This window comes from Schistocerca nitens, chromosome 4 (assembly GCF_023898315.1).
Source record: "Schistocerca nitens isolate TAMUIC-IGC-003100 chromosome 4, iqSchNite1.1, whole genome shotgun sequence".
Lineage (NCBI taxonomy): Eukaryota > Metazoa > Arthropoda > Insecta > Orthoptera > Acrididae > Schistocerca > Schistocerca nitens.
The window spans coordinates 381,140,382-381,159,323 of record NC_064617.1 but is presented as its reverse complement, the minus strand read 5'-3'; the positions used below and the strand labels follow the sequence as shown (position 1 = coordinate 381,159,323).

The 18,942-nt window shown below is 38.9% G+C and overlaps 1 protein-coding gene across 1 annotated transcript in view; it reads left to right on the top strand.

Moving 5' to 3' along the window:
* LOC126251852 (cyclic GMP-AMP synthase-like receptor) overlaps positions 1–18,942 on the top strand; it is a 272,843-nt gene that overhangs the window by 68,140 nt on the left and 185,761 nt on the right. Inside the window, exon 4 of the mRNA XM_049952528.1 lies at positions 17,531–17,601. Within this exon, the coding sequence (XP_049808485.1) occupies positions 17,531–17,601 (71 nt within the window). The remainder of the gene's footprint in view (positions 1–17,530; positions 17,602–18,942) is intronic.

Here is an 18,942-nt window from a genome sequence, read left to right as displayed (position 1 = left end):
CTTTACATCAGGAAAGAAATGGAACCCAGCATAGTTGCATTAAGGTATGTAAACGAACGACTGATGTGGATAGATTTGACAGTGTCTAGCAAGAAAATTAGGATTGTGTCAGTATATTCACATTGTGAAGAGACAGATCAAGATAAGATGGATGGTTTTTATGATGCACTCAGTGATGTAGTTGTTAGAGTAAAGGACAAGGACAGTGTTCTGCTCATGGGTGATTTTAATGCCAGGATTGGAAATCGAACAGAAGGGTATGAAAAGGTTATTGGTAAATTTGGAGAGGATATGGAGGCCAACAGGAACGGGAAACAGTTCTTGGATTTCTGTGCCAGTATGGGCTTAGTAATCATAAACTCCTTTTTTAAACATAAGAACATTCACCGGTATACTTGGGAAGGCAGGGGAACCACATCTGTCATTGACTATATAATAACAGATCAGGAATTCAGGAAGACTGTGAGGGACACACGTGTATTCAGGGGATTCTTTGATGACACTGATCCTATTTAATCTGCAGTGAAATTAGTATTGTGAGGCCGAAAGTGCAGGAGGTCAGGTCCATATGTAGGAGGATAAGAGTGGAGAAACTTCAGGATAAGGAAATCAGGCACGAGTACATAACAGTGATCTCAGAAAGGTACCAGTTAGTTGAATGTAGTCAATTACAGTCATTGGAAAAGGAATGGACAAGGTACAGGGACACTGTACTAGAAGTGGCTAAAGAATGTCTTGGAACAGTAGTGTGTAAAGGTAGGATGAAGCAAACAGCTTGGTGGAACGACACAGTCAAGGCAACCTGTAAAAGGAAAAAGAAGGCATATCAAAAATGGCTACATTCTAGAACTCAGGTAGACAGAGAAAGTTATATTGAAGAAAGATCAAAGCCAAACAGATAATTGCAGCATCCAAGAAGAAATCTTGGGAAGACTTTGGAAACAGGTTGGAGACTTTAGGTCAAGCTGCTGGAAAATCATTCTGGAGTGTAATTAGCAGTCTTCGAAAGGGATGTAAGAAGGAAATGACAAGTATTTTGGACAGGTCAGGAAAACTGCTGGTGAATCCTGTTGATGCCTTGGGCAGATGGAGGGAATATTTTGAAGAGTTGCTCAATGTAGGTGAAAATAAAATCAGTAATGTTTCAGATTTCAATGTACAATGGTATAGGAATGATGATGGAAATACGATCACATTTGAGGAAGTGGAGAAAATCGTCAATAGATTGCAGTGCAATAAAGCGGCTGGGGTGGATGAAATTAAGTCGGAACTCATCAAATACAGTGGAATGTCAGGTCTTAAATGGCTACACAGGATAATTGAAATGGCGTGGGAGTCGAGACAGGTTCCATCAGACTGGACGAAAGCAGTAATCACGCCAATCTTTAAACATGGAAACAACAACTACAGAGGTATCTCTTTAATCAGCGTTGTGGGTAAAATCTTCTCAGGTATTGTTGAAAGGAAAGTACGAGTGTTAGTTGAGGACAAACTGGATGAAAATCAGTGTGGGTTTGGGCCTCTTAGAGGTTGTCAGGACCAGATCTTCAGCTTACGGCAAATAATGGAGAAGTGTTAAGAGTGGAACAGGGAATTGTATCTATGCTTTATAGATCTAGAAAAGGCATATGACCGGGTTCCTAGGAGGAAGTTATTGTCTGTTCTACGAGATTATGGAATAGGAGGCAAAATTTTGCAAGCAATTAAAGGTCTTTACATAGATAGTCAGGCAGCAGTTAGAGTTGATGGTAAATTGAGGTCATGGTTCAGAGTAGTTTCAGGGGTAAGACAAGGCTGCTACCTGTCTCAACTGTTGTTCATATTATTTATGGATCATATGTTGAAAACAATAGACTAGCTGGGTGAGATTAAGAGATGTGAACACAAAATAAGCAGTCTCGCATATGCAGATGACTTAGTTGTGATGGCAGATTTGATTGAAAGTTTGCAAAGTAATATTTCAGAGCTAGATCAGAAATGTAAGGACTATGGTATGAAGATTAGCATCTCCAAAACGAAAATAATGTCAGTGGGAAAGAGATATAAACGGATTGAGTGCCAAATAGGAGGAACAAAGTTAGAACAGGTGTACAGTTCCAAGTACTTAGGATGCATATTCTCACAGGATGGCAACATAGTGAAAGAACTGGAAGCGAGGTGTAGCAAAGCTAATGCAGTGAACACTCAGCTACGATGTACTCTCTTCTACAAGAAGGAAATTAGTACCAAGACTAAGTTATCTGTGCACCGTTCAATCTTTCGACCAACTTTGTTATATGGGAGCGAAAGCTGGGTGGATTCAGGTTACCTTGTCAATAAGGCTGAGGTTACAGATATGAAAGTAGCTAGGATGATTGCAGGTACTAGTAGATGGGAACAATGGCAGCAGGGTGTCCACAATGAGGAAATCAAAGAAAAACTGGAATGAACTCTTATAGATGTAGCAGTCAGGGCGAACAGGCTTAGATGGTTGGGTCATGTTACATGCATGGGAGAAGCAAGGTTACCCAAGAGACTCATGGGTTCAGCAGTAGAGGGTAGGAGGAGTCGGGGTAGACCAAGAAGAAGGTACCTGAATTCGGTTAAGAATGATTTTGAAGTATTAGGCTTAACATCGGAAGAGGCACCAATGTTAACACTGAATAGGGGATCATGGAGCAATTTTGTAAGGGGGACTATGCTCCAGACTGAACGCTGAAAGGCATAATCAGTCTTAAATGATGATGATGATTGTTTCACTTAAGTTAACTAGATGCTATCATTTCTCTTGATATAGGGAAAATTCTGTAAAACTGGCTGTGATGTCACACGAAGTAAAATGGGGGTAGGTGACAACCTTGTCCCACTCACTTCTCAATTACTGCCTCCGTTTCATGTCCTTTGACCCTTAGACCAGCAGTCAGTTCTTGTTCAAGTTGTAGTTAATGATTTTCTCCCTTCTACATTCAGAGTTTCAAGGATGTACTCTAGTCAGTATTGTCAAAGGCTTTTTCTAAACCTAAATGTAGGTTTGCATTTCTTCGTGGTATCTTGTAAGAAAGTCATGGTGTCAGTACTACCTCACATGTTCCTATATTTCTCCGGAACCTAAACTGATCTTCCCTGCCTCTACCAGTCATTCCATTCTTTTGTAAATAACTGATTTTAGTAAATTGCAACCATGCGTTACTAAAGTGTGCAGTCTCTGGAGTAGGGAGTGCTACATTTACATTCTTCTTGAAGTCTGAGGCTACTTCAGGTTCCTTGCTTTGGCTTAGGTCTTTCAGTGCTCTATCAGATTCTTCTTGCAGTATCACATCTCCCATCTCATCTTGGTTCACTTTCTCTGGGTTGTCCATAATATTGTCTCCAGATTTATTTCATTTTTTATAAACCTTCTGTATGTTCCTTTCACCTTTGCATCAACCCATCTCTTTTTAGTACAGGCTTGCCCTCTGAACTCTTGATATTCATACGGTTGCTTCTCATTTATGAAAGGTTTCTGTAATTTTCCTATATGCAGCCTTTGTCTTTCTCATATTCATGCTTGCGTCTCCAACTTTGCTTGTATCCTCTAGCCACTCCAGTTTTGCCGATTTGTGCTTCCTGTCAACATCATTTCCAAGATATGTATTCTCTTTTGCCTGATTCATTTGCTGCCAACACTTTTGACTGAAAACATGTTGACTGAGCACACACAAAAGTATAAATGAAGCGGAACTACGTGGCTCAGCAGTGGGTGTCCTTATTTATAACTATATCAACTTGTGACAGACCATATGGTATTGATCGGCCACCATGTCATTCACTGCCAGTGGTATCATTCAGATCAGTATGGAGGCTAGTATGGAGATGGACTGTTCTTATTTATAGATCTGTGTACATAGAATGTCCTAGAAAATTACAGTATTAAGAAAAAAATGTCCCAAAATCTTCCAAAAATCACTAATGTCCCATAATCTTCCAAAAATCACTAATGTGAAATGGTAAATAGTATTAGGAGGCAGGAAACAAGTTGGTTACCCGCTGCAGTCTGCGCTGTTGTATTTAAAATGAACTGTGCTTATGCAGTGTCCTCCATAAGTTGCAAATGTCGATCATGGTCAAAACAATTTTCTGTGTAATGAGTGAATTATGTTCAAACTAAGTCAAGTTGAATGTGGGCAACTCATTGGTGCACCTAAGGTGTGTGCTTCTGTAATCAGGGTAGCTGAGATGTTTCAAGAGGCACCATACGGAAGATTTACACCACAGCCACAGAAAGTGGAAGAACATCTGGAAGAATGTCATCTATTAAGTCACAATATGGATGAATGTGTGTGTTGAGTGATTGTGATGGATGGTCACTGAAGATGATTGACAAAGATTGACAAAAATGAGAGGACAACAGCTGCAAATGTCACTGCAGGACTGACTTTCACACTTGCAAAGTCTATCAGCACAAAAACAACATGAAGAGATTTCCATAAGGTGGGAATTTCAGGGTGAGGGGGAATCCTAAAATCCACTCATTAGTGGTGCAACAGCCGTAACAGCAAAACATGGTACCGAAACTATAAAACCTAGACTATGGAGCACTGGAAGAAAGTCATTTGGTTGGATGTATCTTGCTGAATTTTCCAACTCCTGGCAGAATTTATGTCCAAAGAGTGAAACACAGTGGAATTTCAGTTATGATTTGGTCAGCCACATTGTGGTATTCCATGGGCTTCTTGGGTGCTTGTAAGGTCTTTTTGCTGTCAAGCATTATATGACCAATTTGGGTGATCAGGTCTATACACGGTACAATCTTTGTTCCCCCATGGTGATGCTGCGCCACAAGACAAGGCTCTGGTTCACACAGCTTGCATAATCCAGGACTGATTTTGTGAAGATGAGGATGAATTCTTGCATCTCCCCTGTCCACTGCAGTTATCAGATCTCAATACTATTGAGCATTTGTGGTGTTCTTTGGAGACAAGGGCATGTGATCGGTATTCCCTTCCATCATTGTTAGCCGAACTTGCCACAATTTTGCAGGATGAATGGTACGAAATTTCCTTAAAAACCCTACAGGGCCTATATTTACCCATTCCAAGATGACTGAAAGCTGTTTTGAATATAAATGAATTTCCTACACCATATTAGGCTTCGCACTGTGTTGTGTTTTTGGTGTTTCTATAGTTTTGTGCCCCTCCCTCTGCCTCACATAGATATTATGGTAATCTAGTAATATTTCACAAGCAAAACAAAGGCCACAAACTGAGCCTCTGTGAAGAAGCTGAAATTTTTTTTCACAATAGAAATTATGGGCCGGACATGCTCAACAACAAAGCTGGGAAAGTGGCAACAAACTATTTCAGAAGTTTCTCAAGCATACTAGAAAATGTACAGTAACTTTTTCTCCTGTATGTGTTTCAGTGACCTAAATCTTTAACTTACAAATTGCCAAACTGAAACAGTAGCAAAGAAATATGCTGAAGTATAGGTTTATGAATTTTTTCCATGTTTTTCTCCACCCCCCTGTAAATAATAATCTAATAATAATTTTCACAAACCAAAAAAAGGCCACAAATTGAACATCTGTTCTTAGTCAAAGTCCTTACCCATCTCTATGGGTGAAGAACACATCAGTTCAGCCTTTAGTATATGATGCAGCCTTCCCACCATCTTGTTACTCTCATGGTGATAGCTGGTAGTGTACAGATGATTGCAAGCACATAGCTGTAGGATTTCCCCAAAAAGCTGTGGTGTGGACTGTCATCCACAATCTGTTGTTATTTACAGAGGTTCAAAATGGTTCAAATGGCTCTAAGCACTATAGGACCTAACTTATGAGGTCATCACACACATCCATGCTTGAGACAGGATTCGAACCTACAACCCTAGCAGCCGTGCGGTCCCGGACTGAAGCGCCTAGAACCGCTCGGCCACCGCAGCCGGCCGATTTACAGAGGAGTACCAAATCTTGAAGACCATGCACTCGAAATGTGCCACACATTGGTTATGTCTTGTGCTATATACTCTGCCTGCCTGCACTGCCACAGAGAATTGTGATCTGGAATTTATTTTTATTTATTTTTTATGTACACGTCTACTCCCGTAGGAACAAATATGGGAGCAAATCTCCAAGATCATGGAACGTATCAGTACATGAAATTACAGCATAAAAGTAATAACAGATAAAATAAAATGTTTATGAACCCAAAAATTCAAGTTATATGTTTAAGTAAATGGAATCAACAATTTAACATTCAAATTAGCTTAATTTGCCAAGGAACTCGTCAACAGAATAGGAGTGATCCATGAGGAAACTCTTCAGTTTTGATTTGAAAGTGCTTGGATTACTTCTAAGATTTTTTAATTATTGTGGTAGCTTATTGAAAATGGATTCAGCAGTATTCTGCACACCTTTCTACACGAAAGTTGAGGAAGTGCGATCCAAATGCAGATTGGATTTCTGCTTAGTATTAACTGAATGAAAGCTACTAATTCTTGGGAATAAGCTGATACTGTTAACAAGAAATGACAGTAAAGAAAATATATATTGAGAGGGCAATGTCAAAATACCCAGACTAGTGATCAGTGGTTGACAAAAGGTCCATGAATTTACACCACTTATTGCCTGAACTGCCCGTTTCTGAGCCAAAAATATCCTTTTAGAATGGGAAGAGTTACCCCACAATATAATACCATACAACATAAGCAAATGAAAATAAGCAAAGTAGACTAATTTTTGTGTCGAATGATCATGTACTTCAGATACCGTTTGAATAGTAAAAATGGCAGTATTAAGTCTTTGAACAAGATCCTGAACTGTTAGTTTATTTTCTACAAGCCATGAACCTATGTCATGAAGTGCACTATTTGAAACTGAGCCAATGTTGCCCACAACATCCTCTACTCCCAAGCTAGTGTCATCAGCGAACAGAAATATTTTAGATTTACCCATAATACTAGACGTCATACCATTTATATAAATAAGGAACAGGAGTGTCCCCAAAACTGATCCCTGGGGCTCCCCCCATTTGACCATACCCCACTAAGACCCCAAGTCATAGCCATTCCCGACACTGTAAATAATGACCTTTTGCTGTCTGTTGTTAAAGTAAGACATGAACCAATTGTGAGCTACTCCCCGTATTCCGTAATGGTCCAACTTCTGGAGCAATATTTTGTGATCAACACAATCAAATGCCTTAGTTAAATAAAAAAAAAAAAAAGCCTAGCATTCGAAAGCTTTTGTTCAATCCATCTGGAACCTCACAGAGAAAAGAGAATATAGCATTTTCAGTTGATAAACGACTTCTAAAGCCGAACTGTACCTTTGATGGCAAAATATATGATATAAAATGATCAATTACCCTTACATATACAGCCTTTTCAATAACTTTACCAGACACTGATGGCATAGAAATAGGTCTAAATTGTCGAAATTATTCATTTCTCCCGTTTCATAAAGCAGCTTTACTACTGAGTACTTTAAAGTTCAGGAAACTGACCATTCCTAAAGGAAAAATTGCAAATATGGCTAAGTACAGGGATAACATGTGCAGCACAGTACTTTAATATTCTGCTAGGCACTAGAGATGGGGGATCCGCTCCTGAACTGATTCATAAGAGTTGAATCTTTCAAAGGAGTGAACAATCAGTGATTCAGAAAAAAAGAATGGTAGCTCCAAACATTTCCCACAGCAGAGAGAGAGAGAGAGAGAGAGAGAGAGAGAGAGAGAGAGAGAGAGACGGAGCATATCAGCGGGGCCTCTACTGGTCAGAGCACACTGCATGCCACACAACACAGCCAGTGCCGGCCTCTGCCCTGCTTCTACCTTGGCTGCCTGCATTGTGCAGTGCCCCATTGGATTTTGTGTTTCACATATGCCGTGCCGTCTCTGTGCTTCCTCTGCCGCATGCAGTGTCTGGCGCAGCTTAACTTAGCATCGCACTCCATCGGCGATCGTTTGAGTCGCATGTCCTGCCCTCTGGGCAGTTGATGCGAGCAACAGGACAGAGAGCCTCCTAGTGGAGAACATAAGAACTACTTGCAACAACCTGCTCGCAAGAGAATGGACGATTTGTTTCGGAGCGGGTGACTGGTGGCCATTCACCGCTCCCCCCACCCTCGGAATTCACCCGCTCAACGCGCATCCTACCGTTCTCAACTCTAGCAAGAGCGTTGATCAAAGCAACTCAGGTGTCACTCTGGTCTCTGCAGTCTTAGCTCACGTAGTAATACAGCTCGCGGCTCGACCTGCTTGACTCAGCGCCTCTGCATCGGAGTTCGTCTCTACTGGATATTGTTCTTCGTAGTAATACCGCTATGTATATTACATAATTATGTTATGTATACATCATTTGTTTTTATTTTATTTTTATTTTTATTTGTTTAAACTGATCAGATTAGGTTCCTGATGACTACTCTTACTATAGGATTTTTATTATGGACACTCGAATTTACGCTTTAATTAAGAGCGAACCGATAAACGTATCGCAAAAGGTGATACACCAATATTTTCCTTGTTTTATTCTGCGTAAGGCTATATGCAGCACTTTAGTCTTACAGTCAAATTTGTATATATTTTTTTCTTATTCTGGTACGGATTTTGCGATTTTAGGCATCTTCGGAAGGAAACGTTCACTTTAAAAATATATGGCTTGCGATGTATTTGTTCGAGGTTAATGAAATTTTAATACATTATAGCCAAATATATTGTTAATGTAAATCTCAAGTTACAACATTTTCCAATCACCCCAAAAACCATGATAGTGCAAAATAAATCAATAATCAAAAACTTTGTCATATTGTGAAAATTTCAATAAACAATACAAAATTCTTACTCATTATCTGTGTTACTTCAAAATAGGATCAAATAAGATCAAAATACAGGTATAGTACTGGAATAAACCAAGTTTAAAGGGCAATGTGCCTTCCATTTATTTTCTATTGTGAATGAGTGGTGAGTCATGAGAAAGGGTGAGTCATGAGAAAGGGTGAGTCATGAGAAAGGGTGAGTCATGAGAAAGGGTGAGTCATGAGAAAGGGTGAGTCATGAGAAAGGGTGAGTCATGAGAAAGGGTGAGTCATGAGAAAGGGTGAGTCATGAGAAAGGGTGAGTCATGAGAAAGGGTGAGTCATGAGAAAGGGTGAGTCATGAGAAAGGGTGAGTCATGAGAAAGGGTGAGTCATGAGAAAGAGCTAGTTCATTTCAGGGAGTGAACAGTTCTGATCCGATCTCTGAAAAGAACAGTTTTGCCCATATCTACTAGGCACCCCATCGTGTCCATGGGAGTCCTTAGTCTTGAGTGATTTAATTATTGACTCAATCTCCCCCTTGTCAGTATGACAGAGGAGTATTTCAGTCATCAGTCTTGGAAAGACATTTTCCAAGAGAGTTATATGATTCCCTATAGAAATTAAGTTTTTATTTAACTCACCAGCAATGCTCAGAAAATGATTGTTAAATACAGTACATATATCTCACTTATCAGTAACAGAAATATTTTTACTATGAACTGGCTTTATATTGTTGACCTTGTGCTGCTGACCAGACACTTCCTTGGTTTTAAGTTTATCCTATGAATTAGCTATTCTATTTGTGCACCACATACTCTTTGCCTTCCTAATAACATTTTTAAGCACCTTACAATACTGCTTGTAATGGGCTACTGTAGCTTGATTGGGACCACTTCTAAAATTTTGATATAATTCCCACTTTGTTCCGCATGATATCCTTATCCCACTAGTCATAAACCCAGGCTGTCTTTTACTGCTAGCACACTGTTAAAATGTTCTAATGGAAAACAACTCTCAAAGAGCATGAGAAATGTGTTAAGGAAAGCATTATATTTGTCACCCGTGTTATCGGCAGTATAAACATCCTCCACTCTTATTCCTTAACGAGGTTTAAAAAACTCTCTATTGCTATTGGATTAGCTTTCCTACATAGTTTGTAATTATACATAACATTTGAGTACAAAGGCCTTTTAGTGTTAAAATTTCTGCTGTGGTCTTTCCTTTTACTAACAGAATGCCTATCTAGTAATGAAGAATGAATAAAAATATTGTCTATCGTTGTGCTACAATCCCCCTGCATCCTAGTTGGAAAAAACACAGTCTGCATCAGATCATGTGAGTTTAAGAGATCTACCAACATTCTTTTTCTTGCACAGTCATATACAAAATTAATACTGATGTCACCACTTGTAACTAATTTCTGGTATTTGCTATAATGTGAGCCAAGAACCCTTTCTAGCTTGAGCAGAAATATTCTGAAGTCAGAATTAGGGGACCTATAAACAACAACAACTGGAAGTTTAGTTTCACTAAATTCAACTGCCCCTGCACAACATTCAAATATCTGTTCAGTGCAGTGCCGTGATATGTCTATGAACTCAAATGGAATGTTGTTGTTTTATGTACATGGCCACTTACCCATTCCGCAAGGAACTCATTGAAAAACAGCCAGCTAATCTGTATCCTGGTAAAGGAAGCCTCTGAATTGTCAGATTATGTAAGTAGTGCTCTGATATACCAATAGTGTCAGAGTCAATATCTATAAGCAGATCACTAACTTTATCTCTGACAACTCTTATATTATGATGAAATATGCTAATTCCTTCTCTACTTGGATACCTGACCTCCTATGAACGTGATTCCATAGTTATACTTCCTTTAAGCGGGTAACCTATCAGCTGACTTCAGTCTAGAAAAGGTGTTGCTCTAACACCAACTACTACAGGAATTTTTCCATGAGTGATCCCACCCCCACCCACTGCACTGTCACCTATAAGCTTGGCCAGTCTCCTCTTCCCATACCTATTGAGGTGCAGGCCATGCGTAGTGAAACCTGATGCACTGATGGACTCAGCTGGAACCACTGGAATGTGACCCATGCCCTCTGCCATCAGCGTCCTCTCCAGCCCCACATTAACACACCTAACAGGCGCATTAAGCAGTTGCATGAATTGCTCAGTAGTGCCACCAGTGTGAGTAACTGTCTTTACCAGGTCACCACCTTCATCATATTCCCTGTCTCTATCAAGACTATTCCCTGCTCCACCCACAAACACTACATGATCCTTTTTCGTAAAATTCCTATGTAACTCACCCTATGCTGTCCATCACCTGAGCCAACCCTGCACTATACTTCACAGTGCTGGTGACCAGATGCTCAATCCCCAGCATTTCCTGCAACTGCTGCCCCACACCTGTATTGTGCGAACTACCTAGCAGCAGAACCTTTTTCTTTCTGTTAGACTTAGGCCTGATAACTGCTGAGGACTGTTGCATGTTTTCTACACCTACAGCTACAAGAGGCTCCTCTCCACTCAACTCTGACAGTTCATCAGATCTACTGCATGTATGCAAAGCTGCATATATACAAAGCTGCATATATATGACTGTATATGCATATATACAGCTGTCTGAATACCTCCTCCTCCTCCTAGCTGCCTTCTTGTCAACTGCCACTTCCCATTCCCCACCACCCTTCACCCTCTTCAGCCTATCTAGTTCCTCCTTTACGTATTGTAACTGCACCTGAAGGGCACAGATCTTATGCTTCTGCTCCTCTATCAACTTACCGTATTTACTCGAATCTAAGCCACACTCGAATCTAAGCTGCACCTGAAAAATGAGACTCGAAATCAAGGAAAAAAAAATGTTCCGAATCTAAGCCTGCACCTGAAATTTGAGACTCGAAATTCAAGGGGAGAGAAAAGTTTTGGGCCGCACCTCCAAATCGAAACAAAGTTGGTCCATTGCAATATGAGACACAATTTAGGTTGAATGAATGATGATACAGCTACAGTAGTTTGATTTGAGACGTAAGCTTAGCCGTTAAGCTTTACCAGGTAGCTATTGATATGCGTTAGGCGCTCCGTCGATATTTATACGGGTACCCTTACTTTTTCACGTGCTTCATCTGGTTTGAGTTGATTGCTTATTTTTCTTTGATCTGATAAGTGCCGTTCTCTTTGTTATAGGTGTTTACGTCACTCTAAGCTAAAAATGCATTAATGTACTGTGTCATGCATTGTTTGTCGCATTCTGGTAATGAGTGTTTATGGCCTGTCACTGCTCGCTGCATAGCTTGCTTTTGTGTACGCTACCACCTCTTACAATAAAAAAAAAAGGAGAAGAATCGTCTCTTTAGCGAAACAATGGCAAGAGACTGCTATTTGTTGTTACTTACCCTGCTGCTTTCTTTGATAATGATCAACAAGAACTAAATAATAGAGTGCATATGATAGATGTTCTGGACGAGAGTTTAACGAAAAATTTTCTCCGTTTGAAAATCTTTCACATGCCTCTTTAGTACATTACATTCTACACAGAAATTAGTCATCTTAGATTTAAAAATCTAGTCAATTGCTGTGCTTCATTTCTGACTGTATCACTATAAGGCATAAGAATAACATGAATATAAACATGACATGATATGTATATTTTTCCGCGTTTGCTGTTGTCTCACTCTAGTTTTGCAGCTTATTAGGGAGGCAGGATTTAAATGAGATAGCAGCAAACACGAAAGAATACATGGCAAAATGTTAATATTTGTATTATTCTTATGGTGAAAAGAATACTTGCATGTGACTCACAATTCATAAAAGTTCCTGTTAGGAACCATCTCTTCCCACAGGTAGGAAAAAATTTAGAACGTAGAGTTGGCCATACTGACAAACATCTCAAACAGTCTTGGCAGACGGATTTTCATAGTACATTGAAATACATTCAAAGGTGAACAATACGGTATTTGTATTTACTTCGTTGGATAATGTATGAAAATACAGTGGTCGAAACTCGGGGCTGAGAAAAAAGCTTGTCATCCACCTTTTTTTAAATTTATTTACTGACGCAGAGGTTTTGGCCCCAGTATTTGTCTTTGTGCCTGCAAAGCATGCCTGTGTAGCGCTACATATATTCGATGGCAGAAGTTAGTTGTAACGGCACCTTCCAACATTTTTCAGAACTTCCACTTACTGTGCACTCAATTCTAAGCTGCAGGCGGTTTTTTGGATTACAGAAACCGGAAAGAAAGTGCAGCTTAGATTCGAGTAAATACGGTATTTCTACTACAGATTTTGCATTCCCAGGAGAGGATCTCACTAGAATGCCTACTGGCTTCCCAACTGCATTCCCCCCAATGAAAATACTTTGAAGAAACCTCACACCGTAACCCACTACTCACAAACCTATGACAAAGCCCACACTTCTCACTCATGGTAAAATGTTACAGTTACTGAAAAAATACTAAACAGCTATGCTACTGAAGTTCAATTACACCAGTAGAACTATTTATAGCACTAATAATAGTGGTCTCGAAATTCTCTTTCTGCGAAGAAAGCAACAGCTATTATTAACACTACTAAACTACTAATACCAATACTAACAAACTTCACAGAATTTATTAGCTAAAACTAAAAATTCAAGATGCACTGGAAAACTCAACAAAGTTAAAACAATGAACGAAAATGTTGCTGAAATATTTCACGCGAAGCAATAAGAAATGCCAGCTGAAAACTACCACACGAAATTTACTAAATGACTTCAATGCACAGAAAACTCTAAAAAATACATTGAGTGAATGTTTCAAAAAGTTAATTAAACCATTATTTCACCACAAACAGCATAAGACACCATTGGAAAATACTAGAATTAATAACTTTATAACAATGCACAAACAACTTTGTCAGAATTTAAGAACCACTACAACTGCAACTGCACGCTAAATGTAAACACAAACCACTAACACTAGTGGTTTTTGATCTGTAGGAATCCTGAAATGTCCAGCCTGTACCAATGACCAAAAGTGTTCATAGCGGCTGCAAAGATTACCAGCAACTCTCAGTCAAAGGTGCTCCATTTCCTTCATGGCAGCATGAGGCTATGTGAATAAAGAATGAGCAGTTGCCATCTGCCATCCAAATTTGTTATGACACTGTTCTTGTGGCATTTAGTCTAGCATCCACAACGATGGCCAATGGAGCATTAATTTGGGGATGAGCCAATTTTGCCGCTTGCACCAAACAATGCTTATTGTGAGAAATGCAGCTTCTCTTGTCAGAGTCGAAGGTACATTTTGGTAGCTCAGTGTTTCTTTGCCCAATGTTTCTTTGCCCATGAACAACACTGTGAGTGGTTCCTGCTGCCTCACAAGCCCTGAAAGGTGTTGAGAGCAGTTTATCAAACCTAAAAAATCTACATAATTCCTTGTATGTTGTTGTTATGGGTTTATTTTGTACTGCCTCAACTTGTCCCTTTAATAGTGCCAGCCTGTCCAAAGAGAAGACATACCCAAAGAAGTGCATTCTCATTTGCTGAATAAACACTTTTCAGGATTAATTATTATACTGAATTGTTGCAGACAGAGATAAAACTTCCACAAATGGGATACGAGTTCTTCAACTGTTTATAATATCTCATGCATGTAGCACTGCCATGTCTTTGCAGCATTCTTCAACCCAAAGGGCATAAATTTGTACTCAAAAAGCCTGAAAGTTGTTTTTGGTGTAACCCTTGCTGTTTCCGGAATTTGCAAATACGCCTTTGCACAGTAAGCTACACTAAACAGTTTAGCTTGGGCAACAGTCCTGTTAAAGTATGTTATGTTTGGCACTTTGTAATGATTTGGTAATGATTTGGTATTGTCAGAGTATTGAGTGCTCTATAGTCTCCACATAATCGCCATGATCCATCTTTCTTTCTCACCGTGTTTGAGGGAGATAACCTGTGGACAGTCCGATCTGTCTGTAATACCTGCTTTCAGGAGCTCTTCAAACCCAGGCTGCGCTACCAAGATTTTGTCTGGTGGAAGTCTCCTCAGACAAGCTGCAACAGGCTGGACCAGTGTCGTGTGGATGTGGTACCTCGCACTGTGTTTACATCTCCTCTTGGTAGTGAGCCTTCAGTCATTCAGACAACCTATTGTGTAGTGCGGATGAATGGCTTTTACCTTTTTTGAGTGGGCACTACATTTGCCAGCACTGATGGCATGTTTGTCAGATTGGAATGGTTATTCAGTGTAATTAACTGTTGGCTAGATCTGTCAACTGGTCAAAATGTGACAAAAAAAAAAAAAAGATGGCCAACTCCTTTGCTGCTATATGTCTATGTTACACTGGCATGATAGAACTGATGTTTAGCCATTTCAGATAGATGCTCACTGCAGAACCAGAAGCCTCAAAAGAATTCTTGATGGAGATGCGACCTGGTACGAATAATCTCTGTCACTTGTGTCCTGCTGTGAGCACTGTGTTTACCAGCTGTCTTTGCACTTCCTTCTGTGGACACACAAGCTGATTGTGGTGGACATCAGTGTCCAGTAATGTCTGTCCATGGCACCTTTGGTACCTGCGATGTGTGGCTTCCCCCGAAACATCTGTGATACCAGCACAACTGATCCATATCTAGCTCAGATGTATGTCGGCCATCTTCCTTGTGTGCAGCCCGCTTCTTGAGAGGAGGCTCATAAAGGAATAACACTTTGCACTGCTGTTCCAATAACTTTAGATTCATGAATGCTTTTTTTTCCCCTGTTAACTGTTTTATCCTATGTTCTTGCATCGGCTCCTCCATACAGTGTCTACATGACTCATTGATGGCTTCTGTGACTTTCAAGCCTCTTCCTTTATCATTAATGGCATCTGCCTTCCCCAGTAGCTCTCAAAATGACAAACCTTGATATGTGACTATTGCTCTGTGAATGTCTACAGGCAATGTGCGCAGCCAAAGCATGCATATTGATTGTTCAGGCAACAGATCTGGTGCTGCCAAAGTGCATAAGGCTTGCATCACTTCAGACGGAGAGATGGAGATTGGTTTCCTGTAAGTTCGTCATTAAAGGCCCACTGTAGTCAGAGTTCAGCGACAAGGTATATCATTGCGAAAATGCTTCCTTTAATGCGATGTAGCAACTTTGCAATAGGACACCTTCTGTTTTTTCTATCACAGTGCCTTTTGATGAATGAAGTCAGTGTTTGTGAGTTGTGAGGTAGTTTAGGCTGTGGGTTGTTCCTTTGACTTCTGTTGTGGTTGTTTGCACAGTTGCAATGATCATTCTCTTGGAAAAAAAGTCTTCATTTATGATGAATCGTGTCAGGGTCACGACTTCCAATTACAATAAACCAGAATAACCAGACACAAGATGATCTAGTATTCTACTTTATTTATCACACTAGCAACAACTGAATAACCAAGGAATAAAGAACAACTATTCATCAAATATACAAGTTCCTTGATGCTATGATATGCTGCTCTCACTTCTTTGGTTGCTACTTCGCGGTGAAATACTAATGTCGCCAAAAGTTACACTTACATATTTGTTATCTGTATCTTTGATCCACAATATAAGCTAGTCATGAACGCTCTTTGACTTACAAGGCACTGTATTTCTGCATCTGTACAATCTTTGGCATGTTTATGACATCTAAAATATGAAGGGTATACTTACAGTGAACCTCAGCCTTCTTCCATCTGGGAAATATTACAGTAGCTTTATTATTGTTTAAAATTTGTGATTCTAGTATCTTAGTTGTAGTGAAATGAAACTGAAAACACACAACTCACTACATGCAGCAAACAAAAATGTAATGTAATCAACTGATCTGCCTGAAGATGACAGGATAAGCACTTGAAATGCATCATGGGGGAAAATAAAAAGAGATTGACATGGATAGTTTTTTAATTTATCTTTTAGAGTACAGCCATTTAATTAATTTAGTAATTGTGTTTTGTAGATTCTAGCTACAAGAGCCTGCAGGATGTGGAATGAACTGATTGGAAAAGAATAGCAAAGAAATCATCCCAATGTTTAACTTACGCTCTATGGAAGACCAACACATGAGCTTGTATTGTAGCTTACACAGGATAACTTTGTATGTTTCTTTTGTTTATTAAGTAATTTAGATGTTGAATTTGATAGGCCCAACAGTTAATACCAAATGTTTACAACTTAACAGAAATATATCTATTACATTTGTAGTTTTGATGGAAACTAGTGGTAAATTAGTGGTAAATTTTCATTCCTACATCTGCTTAGAAACATTGTGCTGGGGGACTACATTTTACCAGTTCAGCAATGCCAGAACACTGTAGTCAGTAGGCAAGATGTAGCCATCCAGTCTGTGTGTGGGGGTAGGGGTGACGGGGGGATGGGGGGGGGGGTCATGTTTGCATGTTTATTGACTACTCAAAGTCAAAACTTACAGGGAATTGTTACCATTAATCTTTTCATTATTTGCATTCCACCTAGGATCTTCCTTTAACATAGGACTCAGACTGCTGCAGATCACTAAGTAGGTGAAAAACTTCTACTTGGTACTTACAAAAAGTTTAATGAAATCTGTATAGTAAAGAACACCCAATTTTGACTTTGAGACTGGGAAAGAAATGAATGTGTTGTCTTAGAAAATATGCTAATGTAGCCTACTATTTGTATTTTTATCTGAACTGTGAGAGAACTGTGATTTCAACCAGTAAATATCACACAACAGGTTATTCCCTAAAGAGTGAACTTATATCTTTACCAACACCAAAAAATGTATATTTACAAGTTATTCACATTATTTCCAGGTCTGTGCAAGCCCACATCCTGGTTTCTGCCAGCTAAAGCTGAATCCGCCTCCTGCAGCATCAAGTAGTGGGTAAGAAAAGAGCAATTTTGATTACCTCATGTGATCATACTCAAATTTCTTTTGTAGTACATTCCTAATAGAAAAGTGCAGTATGTTTTTTTTTTTTTTTTTTTTAAATTGCTTACACATTTTCTAAATACTGCTTTTAGGTTCAGCTGGCTGAGTCCAGACTGGTCTAAAAGCGTGTAGTTTAACGAAATCAAATGGAAATTGAAATTTCGTTAAAGAATAATAATAAATTTTATTTTTTCTTTTGCTTTTATACGTTAATTTTCTTTACCTTACTTTCCTTTCGTGCGAACTTTGTTGTAGAACCTCTCTCTTATTTTCGTGTGGTAATAAAAAATTCACTTTCTAGATGCAGTGGGTTTTTTGTTAAATATTTACTGAATTTTATCCCGGCACTAGCCTTAGAACACAAGATTATCTCTATTAGCAGAAAATGGTTTAATTATTGCCAAGCCGACATTTATCACTGATCAAACCTACTTCGCTATACATTTAAGTTAATTGAAAGAACCAAACTGTTTAAATTTCAATGTGAACTAACATTAACTATCCGCTTACGAATGCACAAACGTATAATTAATTCAAATTTTATCAGCCTCAGGATCACTGTAAAAGAAGAACAATTTCTTAATTCACTGTTGATTTTTATGTATCTGTTCCCGATTTACGGGTTTGGTAATTTTTTAAATGTGCCGTCGCTGCTAATTGTTGATCGCGGCACAGCCCAGCAACACCGCTAAAAAATGCTGAAAATTCTTTAAAGAAATTTTATAGATGACATGGGCAAGCTAATTTACATTAATAATTCACACTTTTGATAAATTCTGATATATTTAGATCAAACAATAATTCAACTCACATTAATTCGTAACGCCTCGTCTAATGGCAGCTAAGTCTAGACAGAGACAAAAGAAGTCTATCCACTCGTAAAAAACTTTTTCACAGTGTCCTACCGCAATGACTTCTACACAGAGAAGACCAAAGAATACATATTGCATTGTGCTTATATAGTATTGCTGACTATTAACATGAAAATGTTGTAACTTTAGATTTACATTAACAATGTATTTGGCTATAATGTATTAAAATTTCATTAACCTCGTACAAATACATCGCAAGCCATATATTTTTAAAGTGAACATTTCCTTCCGAAGATGCCCAAAATCGCAAAATCCGTACTACAATTAGAAAAAAAATATAAATTTGACTGTAAGACCAAAGTGCTGCATATAGCCTTATGCAGAATAAAACAAGGAAAATATTGGTGTATCACATTTTGCGATACGTTTATTGGTTCGCTCGTAATTAAAGTGTAAATTCGAGTGTCCATAATAAAAAATC